Source organism: Drosophila subpulchrella, chromosome 2L (assembly GCF_014743375.2).
Source record: "Drosophila subpulchrella strain 33 F10 #4 breed RU33 chromosome 2L, RU_Dsub_v1.1 Primary Assembly, whole genome shotgun sequence".
Taxonomy (NCBI): domain Eukaryota; kingdom Metazoa; phylum Arthropoda; class Insecta; order Diptera; family Drosophilidae; genus Drosophila; species Drosophila subpulchrella.
This window is the reverse complement of record NC_050610.1, coordinates 6,343,415-6,358,500: the sequence shown is the minus strand read 5'-3', so window position 1 is coordinate 6,358,500 and position 15,086 is coordinate 6,343,415. Positions and strand designations below refer to the sequence as shown.

The 15,086-nt window shown below is 40.0% G+C and overlaps 2 protein-coding genes across 3 annotated transcripts; one reads left to right on the top strand and one right to left on the bottom strand.

The window, feature by feature from the left end:
- Nucleotides 1-4,099: 4,099 nt before the first annotated feature.
- Nucleotides 4,100-5,296, top strand: LOC119548532. The gene has a single exon (XM_037855827.1). The coding sequence runs from the start codon at nt 4,129-4,131 to the stop codon at nt 5,206-5,208; it is 1,080 nt and encodes a 359-aa protein (XP_037711755.1). The 5' UTR covers nt 4,100-4,128; the 3' UTR covers nt 5,209-5,296.
- Nucleotides 5,297-6,493: 1,197 nt separating this feature from the next.
- LOC119548057 lies at nt 6,494-13,692 on the bottom strand. 2 transcript variants are annotated; one of them, XM_037855141.1, is made up of 9 exons: nt 13,511-13,692; nt 12,632-13,204; nt 11,700-11,819; nt 11,200-11,287; nt 10,639-11,051; nt 9,115-9,818; nt 8,692-8,862; nt 8,478-8,631; nt 6,494-8,148 (listed from the first exon to the last, which is right to left on the bottom strand). In XM_037855141.1, exons 2-9 carry the CDS (start codon nt 13,013-13,015, stop codon nt 7,597-7,599), a joined length of 2,586 nt encoding a protein of 861 aa, XP_037711069.1. In that variant the 5' UTR covers nt 13,016-13,204; nt 13,511-13,692; the 3' UTR covers nt 6,494-7,596. The 2 variants fall into 2 exon arrangements, with proteins under 2 accessions (XP_037711069.1, XP_037711068.1); XM_037855140.1 differs by having other exon boundaries at nt 12,632-13,692.
- Between the last annotated feature and the right edge of the window lie 1,394 nt (nt 13,693-15,086).

Here is a 15,086-nt window from a genome sequence, read left to right as displayed (position 1 = left end):
CGTGGCGAAAAAAAAGAAGAAAATATCAAAAATAAAATGCACAGCAAAACAATGAAGGCAGCAAAAGCAGCAAATGTGAGCATTTCGAGTCTGGGGATTGTGCCAATGAAGTAACGACCGCACACACAATGTTGCGCAGCTGAAAGGTTGGAGGTTGCAGGTTGGATGTGGATGTGGATGTGGATGTGGATGGCAGCAGTGCGCTAAGTGACTGCTGTTATACATTTAGCCGGGGCTGATGGGATTGCCGGGCGATACGGCGGAGCATGGGGATGTTATGGCCAGGGCTTCGTTTACAGTTAGAGCCGAGCCGAGAGTGCCTGGCCTCCTCACATCCCCATGTCCCCATGTCCCCATATATGAACAAATGTACATACACCTGGCGATTGTGATCCCCAAAGCGTCCAGGAGCGCGACAAGATAAAAGCTGGCGTACTAAATCTGCTGGATGTGCGCCACGGGACACAGTGGCCAAGCTTCCACTGCAGCTCTTACTCTGATTCTGGTTCTGATTCTGGTCCTGATTCTCGCACTCTCACTGTTTCCTTGGCCACGCTGCGGATGAGCAATGCCATGCACGTTGAGTATACGTATTTGTCCTACAGTATTTGGCAACCGGGCCTCATCATGGCCTCCTGCATATGCAAAATAATGCGCTCGAAAATTTTCCACTCGTTGAATTCACTTAGAGCAGAGGTATTTCAGAAGAGTTATGTAAGTGCATTCAGTACACATGTATTTCTTTCTGATTTTCATGCAACATTATATTTATTGCACAAGAGTACATATTTGTGTATAAAAAGAAGACATATAAAGCAGAAATGTTAAAAAAAAGTTAAAAAGCATTTTAAATGTTTAGTATTTTGACAATTTATATATTAAGCTGCATTCATTTTGCAAAAATACCTTCTTCCAAAATATTTAACCATAAGTTGAGCTCTTATAAAATCGTATATTAACCCCACACATGAGAAAACGATATCTGCACAATTCGCTGAAATTGCAATACATTTTGTAGCCCCCTAAAGCTCGATGGCTATCATTAATGCAACCATTATTTCACAATTTTTTATTTGTACATATTTCTTCTTATCAGGGGGCAGGCCTGAAAGGGGGGCCAAGTTAATTTCACAGAACACTTTACGTGCTGCAATTTGGAGCGGTTCGGTTGCATTCGGACCCAGGCCAGCAGCACATTTGGTAAGAAATAAATTGACCAAGCAGCCAACGCCATCATCTACTTTAAAAGCATTTGTTGCCGCACCATCACCCAAACCAGAGGCTCCGCCCCCAATCAGCAGCCCTTTGACCTCCACATCCTCCGGCTCCTCTTAGTCCCGCTCCTCCCCCAATCCCCTCCAGTTGGCAGCCCGCAATACTCGAAGCGGCGACGACGCTAAAAAGATACCGGAAATGTTACAGGAAACAAAATGACTTAATGGCCGCGATTGCAACGGCATGGAATCGTTTCAGGCATCGTCCTGATCCTGGTGCTTCCTTTCTGCTCCTTGCTCCTTGGTCCATGGCCCGCTGGCATTCATGGCAGTTGCCGAGGTCAGCAAAAAAGCATAAAGGGCAGGTTATGTCACAGGCATGTGTCGGGCGAAATGCTCTTTCGCGGATCAAAGGTATTTTATTTTTATATCAAGCAGACATCTTCTTCGGTATACTTAACAGTTTAATTCACGTTAAATGGGTAAAAAAATACAGAAATTTATCCTGAACTATGCAGTCTAATTGACATTTCGTTAAAGAAAACTTCGTGATTTACGGTATCCACGGCTGTTTTCTTTAACTAGACTTAAAAGTTTTAAGACTTAAATCTAAACTTAACAATACATTTAATTTGGCTGCAAAACTACCCTTAAAACTGAAAACTATTTAGGCTTCTTTTGTCAAAAAAACAAAATTAAGGCTACTCTTATCTCAATTTTAAGATCACTTCATCTCTAATAACAAACTCGAGAGTACTTTCGTCTGGATTATAAGAACATATCTTCTCGAAAAGGTCAATTCAAAATAAGAAATTGAGAACCTTTGATCTGGTTTTATTTTCGATCTGATTTGATCTTAGTATAGCAATTTAAAAGTTGAATATTATTGAATTAATTATACCAAAATGCTTTTATAAGCCACATTTATTTTAATACACCTAAGAGTTGCTTTTTAACTACACAGTTCCAAGGCGTTTTCCGTACTTTTGACTTAATGAACACAAACTTTGTGACCTTTTCAGCATACATTTTATCGCCATCGTTAAATAAAGCAGAATATCTCACACCTCACGTGGTGTCCTTTAAATCGACCTGATGATGAGCCAGCAAAGGCAAGATACTGTCCCTCCGATCCGACCTCCACCCATACAGGTAATGTAATTGCAATTGCGACATCATTATCATAAGCTAAACGGGGCCGCATGCTATTGAAACGGTTTTGAGGTTTGAACTTCTTTTGAGCTGTAACATATTTCTAATTAAATTAATTAAGCGAAGCGAGAATATGGCAAGTATGCAAGCCAATTAGTGGAAAATGCAAAATTAAATGTCTGTGCAATGGGTAGACAGATGGGGGAGATGGTGGGCAGGACGGGGGTGAAAAAGCCAGAAGACTGTGGGTGTCGCCCAGCCAGGACCCATTGTCCTTGCCCCTCCTGGTGGCCACTCGTCCTGCGGAGCCCTTTGTTGGCCACTCCGGCAATAATTGCGTTGAGACATGTAAGCTTTTGTTTTGCAGTTATGCGTGTGGCTGTGCGACAAAGTTAATGACAGCATAATTAAACAAAACTAACAGCAGACTAATAAAATGTTCATAGTGCATGTCGCTCAAGGCCTCGCCACATCGCCACCCCCGCATTCCATCTCCATATCTTTGCATGTCTGCTCACATACCTTCCCAGTATTTCAGGACGGTGTGTGTCAACGTTTGTCAAGCGACAATTAAAGTCATAATAAAGGCAGGCTGAAGACAATCATTATACCTGGGGCCCCCCCTTCCACCTCTCCAAAATGCCCCATTCACCCTTCCACTCTTACCCCTTTCCTTTTCGGTTAGTTATGCATAAAGTTCGCCACAAAAGGGGTTTAACCTGAGCGTAAACATACCGCTGACGGTATGCTCACTCCTTTGTTTTGCAGGCATATAAATTTCAAAATTAAAGCAAAGTTTAACCTTTGTCCTTGTGCAAATGCGGGGGAGGGAATGCACGCGATTGTTTGAGTGTGCATTATGGGAATGTACGTGTGAGGCCCGCATAAAGAGTACTTTAAGTTTAATGCTTTCGAAATTGACTTTTTTGATTTATTTTCACCTTTTAACCTGCGAGTTTTGATTACAAAAAATCTAAGAGCGCTAAGTAGAAAACTATTGGGTATTTTAAAGCAATTCAAAACAGGAAAATATGCAGGCTATGTTTTATCAATGCTCTTTTAAGTATTCACTTTTACAATATTTCTTTAGAACCAAAGTTCAACAATTATTTGAGTTCTATTAATGTACATTTTTACTAGCGGGAATTTCTCTTTGATAAATAAAACTTTTACTAAAACGACTGACCTATGTAATATATCAAAGTCATTATATTAAAGTTAACTATTAAAAAACTGTTACTAGATGACTTTTATGCATTAAAAAGTTAAATAATATCAGTTAATTAATATTCCGTTGCCTAAAACGAAATATTGAATAAATAACATTGCTTGGAAAACAATTAGCTTTTTAATACAAAATATTTCTTTTGATTACATTTAATAAAATAATTAAAAGTTATTTTCCGAAATTTACAATTAAGACATTTGATGACAAGATTTTGTTCATCATATTGATACCTCAAGTGGAGACTGCGACTTTGTTATTCGATCTTATTTTATTTACTATAATTTTTTTCCAAGAATTGTGCAAATAGCTTTCTTTGAAAAATTATGCAACCAGTATGCACTTTTCCTCTATTGTGGACAGCGGGTGTCGTCAAGCGAAAAGCGGCTGATTAAATATTAACTAATTTAATAAAATGGTCTTTCCAAATATTGAACTAGTCGGCAAAACTATTTGCCCAAGCACCAAGCAGCTATCCGAGATATATAAAAGGCAGTCCCAGGGCAGAGAGATAATTAGGGTATCAGTAGAACGACGATGCATTCGACCAAGTCATCACTGCTCCTGCTCGCCCTGGCCATCAGCGCCAGCTGTGTGGTGGCCACGCCGCAACCGGAACTGCTGGATGAACTCTTGAGCACACTCAACCAGACCGGCCAGAATATCATCAGTGGGATTGTGGATGCCAGTAAGAATGGAACGGCCATAGCCGGGGAGTTCCTCGAGAGCCTGAAGAACTCCTCCGAGCTGTACTCCCATGAAACGGTGGCGTTTGCCCAGAGAATCGCAGATGCCGTTCACCAAGCTGCCACCGGCGGAATCAGGGACTTCGCCTACGCCCTGCAGGGTGGCATCTCTAGACTCCTCAGCGAGATTAACCGGGTTAGGAATGTCCTACAGCGACAGGCCCTCAAGGACGCCCTGGCCAAATTGCAGACCATAAATGCAGGAGTCGCCGATCTGGAGGTTGCCGTTAACAACCTCAACGATCGTCTGGACGAGAAGAAGACGGAGTACTCCGCTGAAATTCAGGAGAAGTGGAGCAACTGGGCCGCCGCTCAACTGCAACGAGTGGATGAGCAGACCAATGGCGTTGGCAACGAGGAGGCGGAGGAGATCCTTGACGAGCTGGTCAACCGATATGGCGGATATCTGCACAGCTGTGTGGAGGAGTTGCAGGTGCAACAGGCAACCTATGAGCAGGTTGTCCAAAAAACCATTGCCAAATACCAGAATGCCACCAGCAATCTGACCGCCCAAGTGGAGCTCTGCCTGAAGAACAACCTCAGCTTCCGCTCCTGCCGCAATGGCATCGATAGGGCCCTGCGAGGACTCGACTCAGCTCCCCAGGATCTGCTTAACCTAAAGCTCCAGGGCATCCGTCTGCTGGCCATCGGCCTGGATGCCAGCGGATGTGTGGGCCAAACTCTGGCCGAACACGCGCTGGAGAGGCCCATTGTGGAGCGAAGGCTGGACGAGATCATCCGGCGATATCTGGAGCAGCGCGATTCCACCGATGACGACTCGAGCTCCGAAGAGGAGACCACCACCGAGAATGGCTCCGGATCAGAGGAGTCATCGAGCGACAACTCCAGCAACGATGACGACTCCTCGTAGAAATATTCACTAAATCGAATTCTATTATTAAGGTGTGGGGTAAAAGAGGCACAATAAATTTAAATTTAATGCAACAAAATAAGCCAAATATTCATCGTTTATATTTTCTGGGACAAAATAAAAGCAACTCTTTAATTTAATTGCCAATTCCTTTAAAGTTCCAATTACCCTTCAAAAAGGCTGTTCCACATTTTGTGTTAAAATTCTAAAAAACATGTTAATAGAAGTGCTTGACATATATGCCGACTTATCGGTAACATTGTAAAATATACATCAACAAGATTTATTTTGAAAGCTTCATGTTAGCATTATATTTTTTACCCATCCAAACAAACAAAAAACTTAATGGCCAGTCGCATTTTATGGGATATAAGGGTGAGCCACAAAAATATTCATCCCAGAAAAATATTACTTTGAAGTTTCATCTTACTGTGATATGTATTTTATTACTATCCAAGCGAACAAAAAACTTATTGGTCAGAGTCGGAATGCAACATGAAATTAACTTCGTCAATGGAACGACACATTTTTTTGCGGTTGCTTTCGCATTCAATTTCAATATAATAATGAGGCAACGGTCACGCCTTAATGGAAACATTGTTTCTGTTAATCATTCGTTTTTAAAGTTCGCTAGAGTTTTATTGAATACATATTTTTTAAAAGATGAATATCATGCGGTTTTTTTTACAGATGAGCCTTAGCGCTAAATGTAAAAGCCATTTCAATAAACTAAGACGGAGTAAATAAATGTTATACCAACTTGCACTCAAAATACTTCCCCTATTTATATAAGTAAGTTACAAATGAACTTTGGGGATTCCCCTTAAAAGTGTTGTACAAGTTTGTTTTGTATAACAATAAAATTGACAAAGATATGATATTGTTGTATGCCATTTACAGACTATTGTGCTATAAATGGGCGTTTGAACTTTTGGGCTTTTGTATTTATATCCAAGTAAAACTTTACACCAAATGTCATATTTATAGCGCATACGCCCTGTATAACAAACATAAACAACGAAATTGTTCTACCATATGGAATCCATTTATTGCTCATACGCCCTGTATAACAAACATAAGACGAAGAAAATGTTCTACCACAGGGATTCCATTTATTGCTCATACGCCCTGTATAACAAATATAAGGAAACGAAAATGTTCTACCATAAGGAAACCATTTATAGCGCATACGCCCCTTACAACAAGCATACGATTTTCCCTTACTGGCTTTGCGAAAGCGGGGAGCTGAATGAAACTCTCCCAGAAAAATGAAATGCAAGTTCTCTATTTTAGTTTGCTTAATTGCAATTTTATTGACTTCTTGTATTTAATAGATCTCTCTAGCATCTGAAATTGCCACTTAATTACTATAGATCGACCATTACGTCTTTGTTTATTTCGTTAATGTTATGTTTGATTTACTTTATAATTATGTTATACCTTTTGCGCGCTAAGCCAAACAAAAAGTATACAGATTTCGAAGCATTGAAAATTCGTTTCAGTTTTGTGGTAAGCCTTAACTAATTACTTTCGATTTTTGCTGCCAGATCAAGTCTAGGGACAAGCAGATATGTCCTAAGCCTTTCATAGCCCGCTAATTCAGAGTCTAAGCGCGTACCTCGGAGGATTTTTTGCCTTGCGAAATGGTAATGTTGCACTAACAGTTCGCAAGGAAAGTATTATTACATATTCACTATCTGTATGCCTTTGCTTTAACTTCCTTTCGTATATTTTACTGCTTAGTCTACAACACGAAACAATGGCTTAGATTACATATGAATTTCGCTTTAGGAATTTTCTGAATTTTGCTTAGGAATAATTTTGCATTAGGATTACCAAAAATTGGGAAACAATATTTTCCAAAACAAGAAGAAAAACTAAACTGTCATTAGTGATTATAATTTCATTAGTTGCTTCTATCTAGCATTGTCTGAGTATTTTTTGTGCAGTTAGAATACAAAAAGCGACCTTTTGTAAGTCTCACGTTTTTATAACCTGCTCTTGGTTGGAATCAAAAATAAATCCCAAAAAAAATTTTGGTTTGATAAGTTTAAAATTTTGATAACTGGAAAATATTTTTGAGGACTCAAAAAGTATTCAAAGGACTTTAGATATAATATGTTGTCTATACTGTATTCGTATTTGCTGATGTCGTTGCTTCGAGATCGTATTGCTAGAATCTTGTGGTATTGCTTTGGGCTTACTTAAATGCGTGCGGTGTTTTACTTCTAGGGTGAGCAAATAAGTATACTTAAATCGTAAGGGTCAGTTCGATTGTTGAGCATTCTGATTAACCGCAGCGGAGCACAACCAAAATATAATCTCAAACTAATTGGCACAGAAACGAACCAAAAGCCCCGTCTAAATGTTGCCCGCCAAGTCCCTATCTCATTGGTACTCCACCCGGGCCACGGGGATCCCGAAATCATTGATCTCGAAGACGATCAGCTTTCGTTTCTTGCGCACATTGGCCGAAGGATGCGATTGCTTGGGGGCTGTTGAAGTCCTTGCCGTAGTGATCATGGGTGTGGTGACCGGGATGGATTTCTGCAGCTGCTGTTTCTTCGTTGTCACTCTTTTCGTTGTTGCCTTCGTCGTCGTTGTTGTTTTGGTTGTTGGGGCAGCTGTGACAGCCATTCCTTTGATTAAGCTCTCCTTCGTTGTGACACCCAGGGATCGAGGGTCCTTCGCTTTCGATTCTCGCATCTTCTGCAGCAACTTGGGCTTCTCCTTGGCTTCATACTTGGGCTTCTCTTTGGCCATTTCCTTGGGCTTCTCCTTGGTCTTGGGCAGCGGGGGCAGGGCAGGAAGATCGCAACGCTGGCGCAGATGACGATAGACCGCATCCACCCGCTGGACCAGGCGATTTACATACTTAGTGGTGGTACGATCCACTATTGAGGGCGCCTTGATGCAGTCGTTGCCACCGAACTCACAAACCTAGTTATAATATAACAATATAATAATAATAAAATGTTTTAGTTTTTCCAAAAAAAAAAAATTAAAGAGATGTAGCTAAACATATAATACTCTTTCTTAAGCACCTATCTAGCTTATGAGGAACCAAATATTTCCGAGACCTACATTTTTAGTTTACAATGGATATCTTTTGGTATCCCATCCTTACATCAATTATTATGTACCTATGATTCTACAAAATGAATACAACTTTAATGAACTAAAAAAATCTAAAGACTATCTTAAGCTTATAAAATATCCTCCAATTTCTGCTTTCTAAAAACGATTTTATTTTTATTTTGAGTACTCACCCGATAGTGTTGCAAAATGGCCTCCTTTGGCGGAACGTTGAGGGACCCTTTTCCCGGAGCGAATTCCCACACAAAGTGATTGCCCGCCTCGACAACTGCCTCCGGTTTGCAGATGTACTTGGATCGCTGCTTTTGCGGATGTAGCTTATAGCGCCTGGGGAGGGTTAATATATATTATCTCGATTTCCTCCTCCTTTTAAAGAGTTTCACTCACCTGCGGGTCTTTCGTTGGGTGACCAGAGAAGCCCGCACACTGGCCAGCTGGTCATTGCCACCCTCTATTCCCGAACTGGCCAGACTGTCATCGGCAAACTGCAGATAGTAAAAGGCGTTCTGGAAGGAATAGGCTCCCGTGTTGCGATTGCGAAAGCGCTGGTTCAGAGATCTACGTAAAGAAATATTATTATTATTAATCAATTTCAAAATGTCTGAATTATCTTTGGTTAAGTGTATTATAATAAAAAATCGTGATTTATGCTATAAACAGAATTGTTTCGCTTCCAACTATATTAAAGGTAAGTAATTTTATAAAAACGAAAGAAGAAACAAAATCGTCAAAACTAATCTGTTTTTAGAAATACATTATATGTTTTTGATAAGGACATAAATATATCCTCCACACATCCCTAAAACTCACCTAATGAGTTCGTTAAGCGTGTCCGAGTAGCGGGGAACAATGAACTCGTCCAGATCGACCAGGGCCAGATACTTGTAGCGATACATGGTGCGGTAGAGGCAGTCGTTTAGGGCCGCGAAGAGTCCTTCGGTGCGGATCTCCTTCTGGCTGCGCATGCGCAGGTTCCAGGGCAAGATACTGAGCGTAGGTCGTTCGTACTGCGTTCTAAGAACGCGGGGCGTGGCATTATTGGCCGCCTCCGCTGGCAGCAGCGGTTCCAGATCATGGGCGGTAAGATTTGCGGGCACCAGGCCCTGCTGATAGCTCTGCAGAACGCAGGAGGCGTGCGGTCCCAAGGTGTGGTTGTAGAAGGTGAAGTGAGAGACACCCAGCAGGGCGTAGAACTCCAGGTATTCCATCAGATATAGCGCTTGATCGTAGTTAAAATGTAAGGGCTTCACGCAGACGGCTATACGATCGGGTATGTTATCGCCACTCGGCGGAGGCCGACCCACCGGCAATCCTTTCCTGGCACTCGCATTGCGCGCCGTACTCGCCGCAAAATCCGCATCCTGGTCGGTGTTTCGCAAGATCAGTAGATTACCCGGGGGAGCCCGCAGGCGTGACACCACGCTCACAAAGTGGGGAACGGCCAGAGGCGGAGATCGTACCGGACACAGGATAAAACAGGCGCTGTACTTTAAATTCCAATTCTCGCGAATGATCTAAAATACGAAAATTAAATTTGGAGAACGATTTTTTGAAAACCCAAAGTAAATAAAATACATTTCCTTAGTAAAAATTAAGAATCCTATGCCATTTACAGGCGATGTTATATATTTAATGAAACTATCTATTCTAGCTATGAAAGGACATGTATAAGAACTTATTCCATTTTAAATTTATTAATTTGATCCAATAACATAATCGTTTTTCTTTAGTTTTACTGGCTTAAAAAAATACTAGGTCCACTATTTCTTTAGTTTGATTTTAGAGAGTGCAATAGACCCTTATTATAATACTATTTATTAAGTTAAATAAAATTCCAGCCGTTAATTTAGAATCAAAATTAAAAAATAACTCATATTTACGTTAACTTCTTCTGAAACTCATTGTTGTTTCTCTAGAGTTCATGTAATCGCTTTTAAAAATCTACAATAATATTTCTTTCTTCTTTTTACAATTTATATATTTCCAGAAAATCTATATAATATACAATTTTAATTAAGAATTAATACTACTCTTTATAATTAAAAGCATAGTAAATAACCTCCTCCTTGCTTAAGGCCCACAAGCTATAGCTATACAAATAAAAGTAGTTATAGGCATTTTGTAATTGTCTAACTACAATATAAATAAATAAATAAAATTAAAATAAATTAATATTTTAAGCGAAGCTTTATGATAAATTTAAAATGTATTTTATACACGATTACCAGTTGAGTGCACTTCACCCAGACAAAGCGTTTTTAAAATAATCTTTGGTAAACAATCAAGGCAATACAAGTGCGGACATGTGGAAAGAGTGAAGTGAAGCCGACTCACCTTGACGCGGGCCATCACAGTGGCCGAGGAGTACTTGGCACGTGTCGAGGAGGAGGAGGAGCCCCCATCCGAGGCATTGGCAGCACTTGGTCCATACCAGAACCGGCACCAGACCCGCTCCGGTCCCCTCGTCTTGGTGGCACCCACCACTCGCACCAGACGCGCTCCTTCGCGCCGATCGAAGTAGGCGGAGTAGACAAAGAACTTGAAGCGGGTGCCGTTGACAACCTGCCAAGCGCCGTCCGTGGGCCGAGTGCCAAATGGGAAGTGGGGCAGCGTCTCCTCCACCTTGCCGGGCAGCACCTGGCCCCAGGGTATGAGCGGTACATTCACACCGAACGCTCCCGCTCCACCGCCCCCGCCGCCATTGAGGAGCATTCCTGCCAAGCGCTGGCCATCGGCGCCTGCGGCTTCTGTGAAATTGGAAAATTCATGAGACATGCGGCGTATACGTAATGTCCCATTGTCATCGCAGCCATCTCCTTTGTCAGTCATCCTTTTTTCGATTCGCATTATTGGCGAAATGGCTCATTGTGTGCCGGGTATTGCTTCGATTCTTACCTTGAATTTTCAGTTTATTGTCACGCAGCTGTATAAATCCTAATTTATTATCACTCAAAATGCTGGCATCCAATAGATCGTAATCGTCCTGCAAATAAATATAATGGAATATTTATAGTGATGGGAAAACATTTAATGGTTTTTAAAAAAATGTATAAAAGAAATTATCAATCGAAAAATATTGCAATATCATTAAAAAAGAACAAGCCTAGTGCAATTTAATTCGAGTAAAATTGCGATGTTTTATTTAAAATTAACATTTATCCTAAATTTTTTATTTTTAAAGTGAATAAACCCTATCCTTAAATATTTTTACAGTACGTTAGGCTTATTATGTAAATGTCTTTACTTGAGGCTTATGAAATTGTTAAATTTTTGTTTAAGTATTCAAATAGTTCTGCCCAGCGTACCAAAAAGCACATCTTTTCGTTCCCAAGGACCTTAACGAGTTGTCCCCTAAGCTGCCTAGGCCCTGCCTGCGATTTGCATAGCCAACTTACCTTAACATTATCATAATCCGGCATCGAGTCGCCCATCCGTCCGCCCAGACTGGCCCCTCCTCCTCCGCCCGCCCGCATTGCCAACATGCCGCTGTGGGTCCGCTCGTCGATCATGAAGACCTGCAAAAATGGGATGGGAAAAACGTTGCCTTTGGTCAATTTGAATTTCAAGTGGCTCTCATTAAGAATGGGACGACTGCATTTTTAATTCAATTAAGTTGGAAATAAAACTGTAATATTTAAAGCTTCTTTGAATTTCATATACACATCATCTAACCTTTTGGATTTTTAATGTTTAGCTCAACTGGAAAAATATGGTAAGAAATTTAAAATTGAATTGGATTAATTTTTCTAAAGTGTATTAGTTAAAATAATTAAAATAAGACGAGTTTTAGGGTTAAAATAAATTAAATGTAGGAAAATATATATAATGCTGGTTCTTGAGGTTCTTGCACAGTGCAAGTTTATTTCAGCAGTGTGCCAGGTCCATAGCGCCAAAAACTTTTTATATATTTTGTAAACGTGTAAATGGGATTTTCTTCTAATTATCAATACCCATCTGCATGCGTAAAATTTTTCCAATCGGACCAATAATTAAAAGGTAATAAGCAAATAAAGTGTGCCATCTAGGAAACAGCCGTTTTGTTGCATGTATATCTCCATCTCCCTCGCACTCCCTTTAGCTGAGTTACGAGTAACTAATAGTTGGGGCTGTCGACTAAAGCGTTTTTTCTTGTTTTCAATACGATATATAACATAACTTTATTAACTATCAAAGATTATTTGTGGGCATTACCTGTATGATTTTAAAATCAAAATAACAGTTTAAAATATCGAAATTATACGATCTTGTAAAAAAGTCAAGGTTAATATAGAGTTTTTGAGTAAGTGGTCTACATCATAATAAATTTTTAACTGCTTTCTACACTCACCTCGGTCAGTATGATCAATCCGAAGACGGCGAAGAACGTGATGACGATGAGGAAACTCATGCCGGACCTTTCCCTGGTGCCCCACTGCTTCTTGCCCCGCTTCATGGTGGGGGTGAGCGAGGTGCGTCCTCCGTGGTGATGATGCTGGTGGTGATGGTATTGCTGATGTTTCTGCTGCTGCTGATGTTGCTGCTGCAATTGGTGCTGGTAGCAGGCGTGCGAGTGTTGGCCCTGTTGTCCGTAGGCGGATTGGTAGTGACCCAGCAACTGGGACGCGGAGCTGGTGGAATTGACGGAGGCGATGGAACCGGCGGAACCGACGGAGCCGACGGAGCCCCCCGGGGAATGCTGCTTGTACTGAGGGGGGCTCCGGCTATTCAGCATGTTGGAGTGCAGGGAGCGGGGGATTAGTTTCTGTTCTCAGGGCGATAATCTTCCAATGACTCGGCTAGTTTTCGAACACTCATGAGCAACTTATCATGTCTATAATCTTATTTTTTTGCATTTCTGATAATACATAATTTTTCGGGCGAATTTTTGTGGGGTAACTTGGGTTGTTTATTTGCGAACAAGCTGAGCAAAACAAAGGGGCAAAATGAGAGCGGCACTTTTGGTGAGGGAAATGGGAAAGCCGTGAGCAGACAGAGAGTGCGCTCTCCGCTGACTTTTCCTTGCTGGCCAATTACAAAGGAAAAATCAATAAAATCTGTGCAAAGTTTGACGTCTATTCTTTTGTATAAAGCTGATTCAATCCACAAAAATCCCTTAGGTAATCCATATTATATACATTTTTGCTGACTTTGGGCTTAAGCGATGCTAATTTAACAATTATTTTCACATAGTGCATTTAAGCAGGTGCCTCAATCACACTTTTATCACCTTTTCAAAGCATTTAACTCGGCAATATACTTTATTTCTTTATTTCACTTATTGCTTAGCTTACGGATTGTGTCCAATTTTGTTCCTACTTCGAAATTTAATTATGTGTTATTCAATTTTAGAAGTTTTTTTGGCAGTTGGACAAAAATTTTACTCGCGTCGACAACAGCAGGAAAACAATGCGGCACAGCTGGGCCGCTCAAGGCGAAGGACATGCGCACAGGACATTGAACGCCAACAGATGATGACGAACATTGCCAGACATTCGCAGAATTAAATATCCAAACAAAATGTTACATACTTCTGCACTAAAATAAAATATTAGCAACCAACTTTCAATAGTTTCAAGTATTTAAATAAATTGTATAATCTTAAACTTTTTAAAGAGTAGACTTTAAGAATCATAATATAGTGTAAAATATATATTTAAATATAAAGTTTTATAATATAATATAGTCTTTAAGAAAGTGTTTGAATTTTTAAATAACAGTCTTATCAATCGTTCGCATTGGGTTTTTATTTTATATTTTTTAAAAATTATAGCTTAGATTACTGTAAAGTTTAGTTTTTAAATAACGTGTTTGAATTTTTAGTTAGTATTTTTAAAATTCTTAAAAAATATTCCGGAAATTAAGACTTAAATAAAATAAAATTTTAACTTTGTTCATGAAAAAATTTGATTTTAACGTTTTAACTTTGAAAAGGCTTTTAACCAACAAAATTTCCCATGTGGTTTTGCGGAATTCATTAAGTCCTAGCCATATGTGAAAGCTGGCTTTAAGTAAATCAAAATTGGCAAGAAAATCAAAAAAATTTGTATTCACACTCGGGCCACAAAGGTCCTTCAATTCAATGGCTACCATTACCGGGAAAACTTTCCGGCCGAAAGGGGTCTTTGGACCATTCCACATACCGTATCTTTTCTGCCTGGCCTGGACAAAAGGAATTAGCGGAAACAATAAAATTTGGAAAACTTTTGAAAACCAATAAATTTCAAGTGTTTGGAAATCAATTGGGAACAAATTGCAACAGACAAAAAGTAGGAGAAAGAAAAGTGGAAGTCAGATGTGTGCTTGGCCAAATGCATATCTATACGTATTCACTCTCATTCATGGCATTCTGCTCTCCACCTTTTATTTGGGTGAACATTTCTGGCAGTTCCCTGTGGAGTTTGCAAGACAAATATGCAAAGAAAAAGGTGCTCAAGTGGTTGGGGCAAACAGTTTTGTTTGCTAAACTTTTGTCATTGAGTACGCTCAACAATAACAAACCAATCGCCAGATCTAACTAAGAAAATATATTCGAATTCGAAGGGAGCTTCCAGTCTTGGGATGAACAAGCCAAATTCTCTACCAAGAAAACCAACACAAATGTATGCTCAAGTTAATGCAGGGTAAATATGAAAAACAAGCCAAAGGTAGACAAATTAATTAAGGTAAAATTGAAATGGAATTGAAATGAAAAGGCAAGTAAATAAATGCTAGTAGCTTGGTTGAACAAGAGATATGCACCCTAGTTGAGTTCTATTCTAATATTAAATACTAAATTAAATATCTGTATATTGTTGGTCAGTTAT

Coding starts and splice junctions, on each gene's coding strand:
- LOC119548057 (XM_037855140.1), bottom strand. CDS start 13,015: ATGCTGAATAGCCGGAGCCCCCCTCAGTACAAGCAGCATTCCCCGGGG. Junction 9,819..10,638: donor CTGTGATGGCCCGCGTCAAG/GTGAGTCGGCTT, acceptor TTCGTATTTTAG/ATCATTCGCGAGAATTGGAA. Junction 8,632..8,691: donor ACCCAACGAAAGACCCGCAG/GTGAGTGAAACT, acceptor AACCCTCCCCAG/GCGCTATAAGCTACATCCGC.
- LOC119548532 (XM_037855827.1), top strand. CDS start 4,129: ATGCATTCGACCAAGTCATCACTGCTCCTGCTCGCCCTGGCCATCAGC.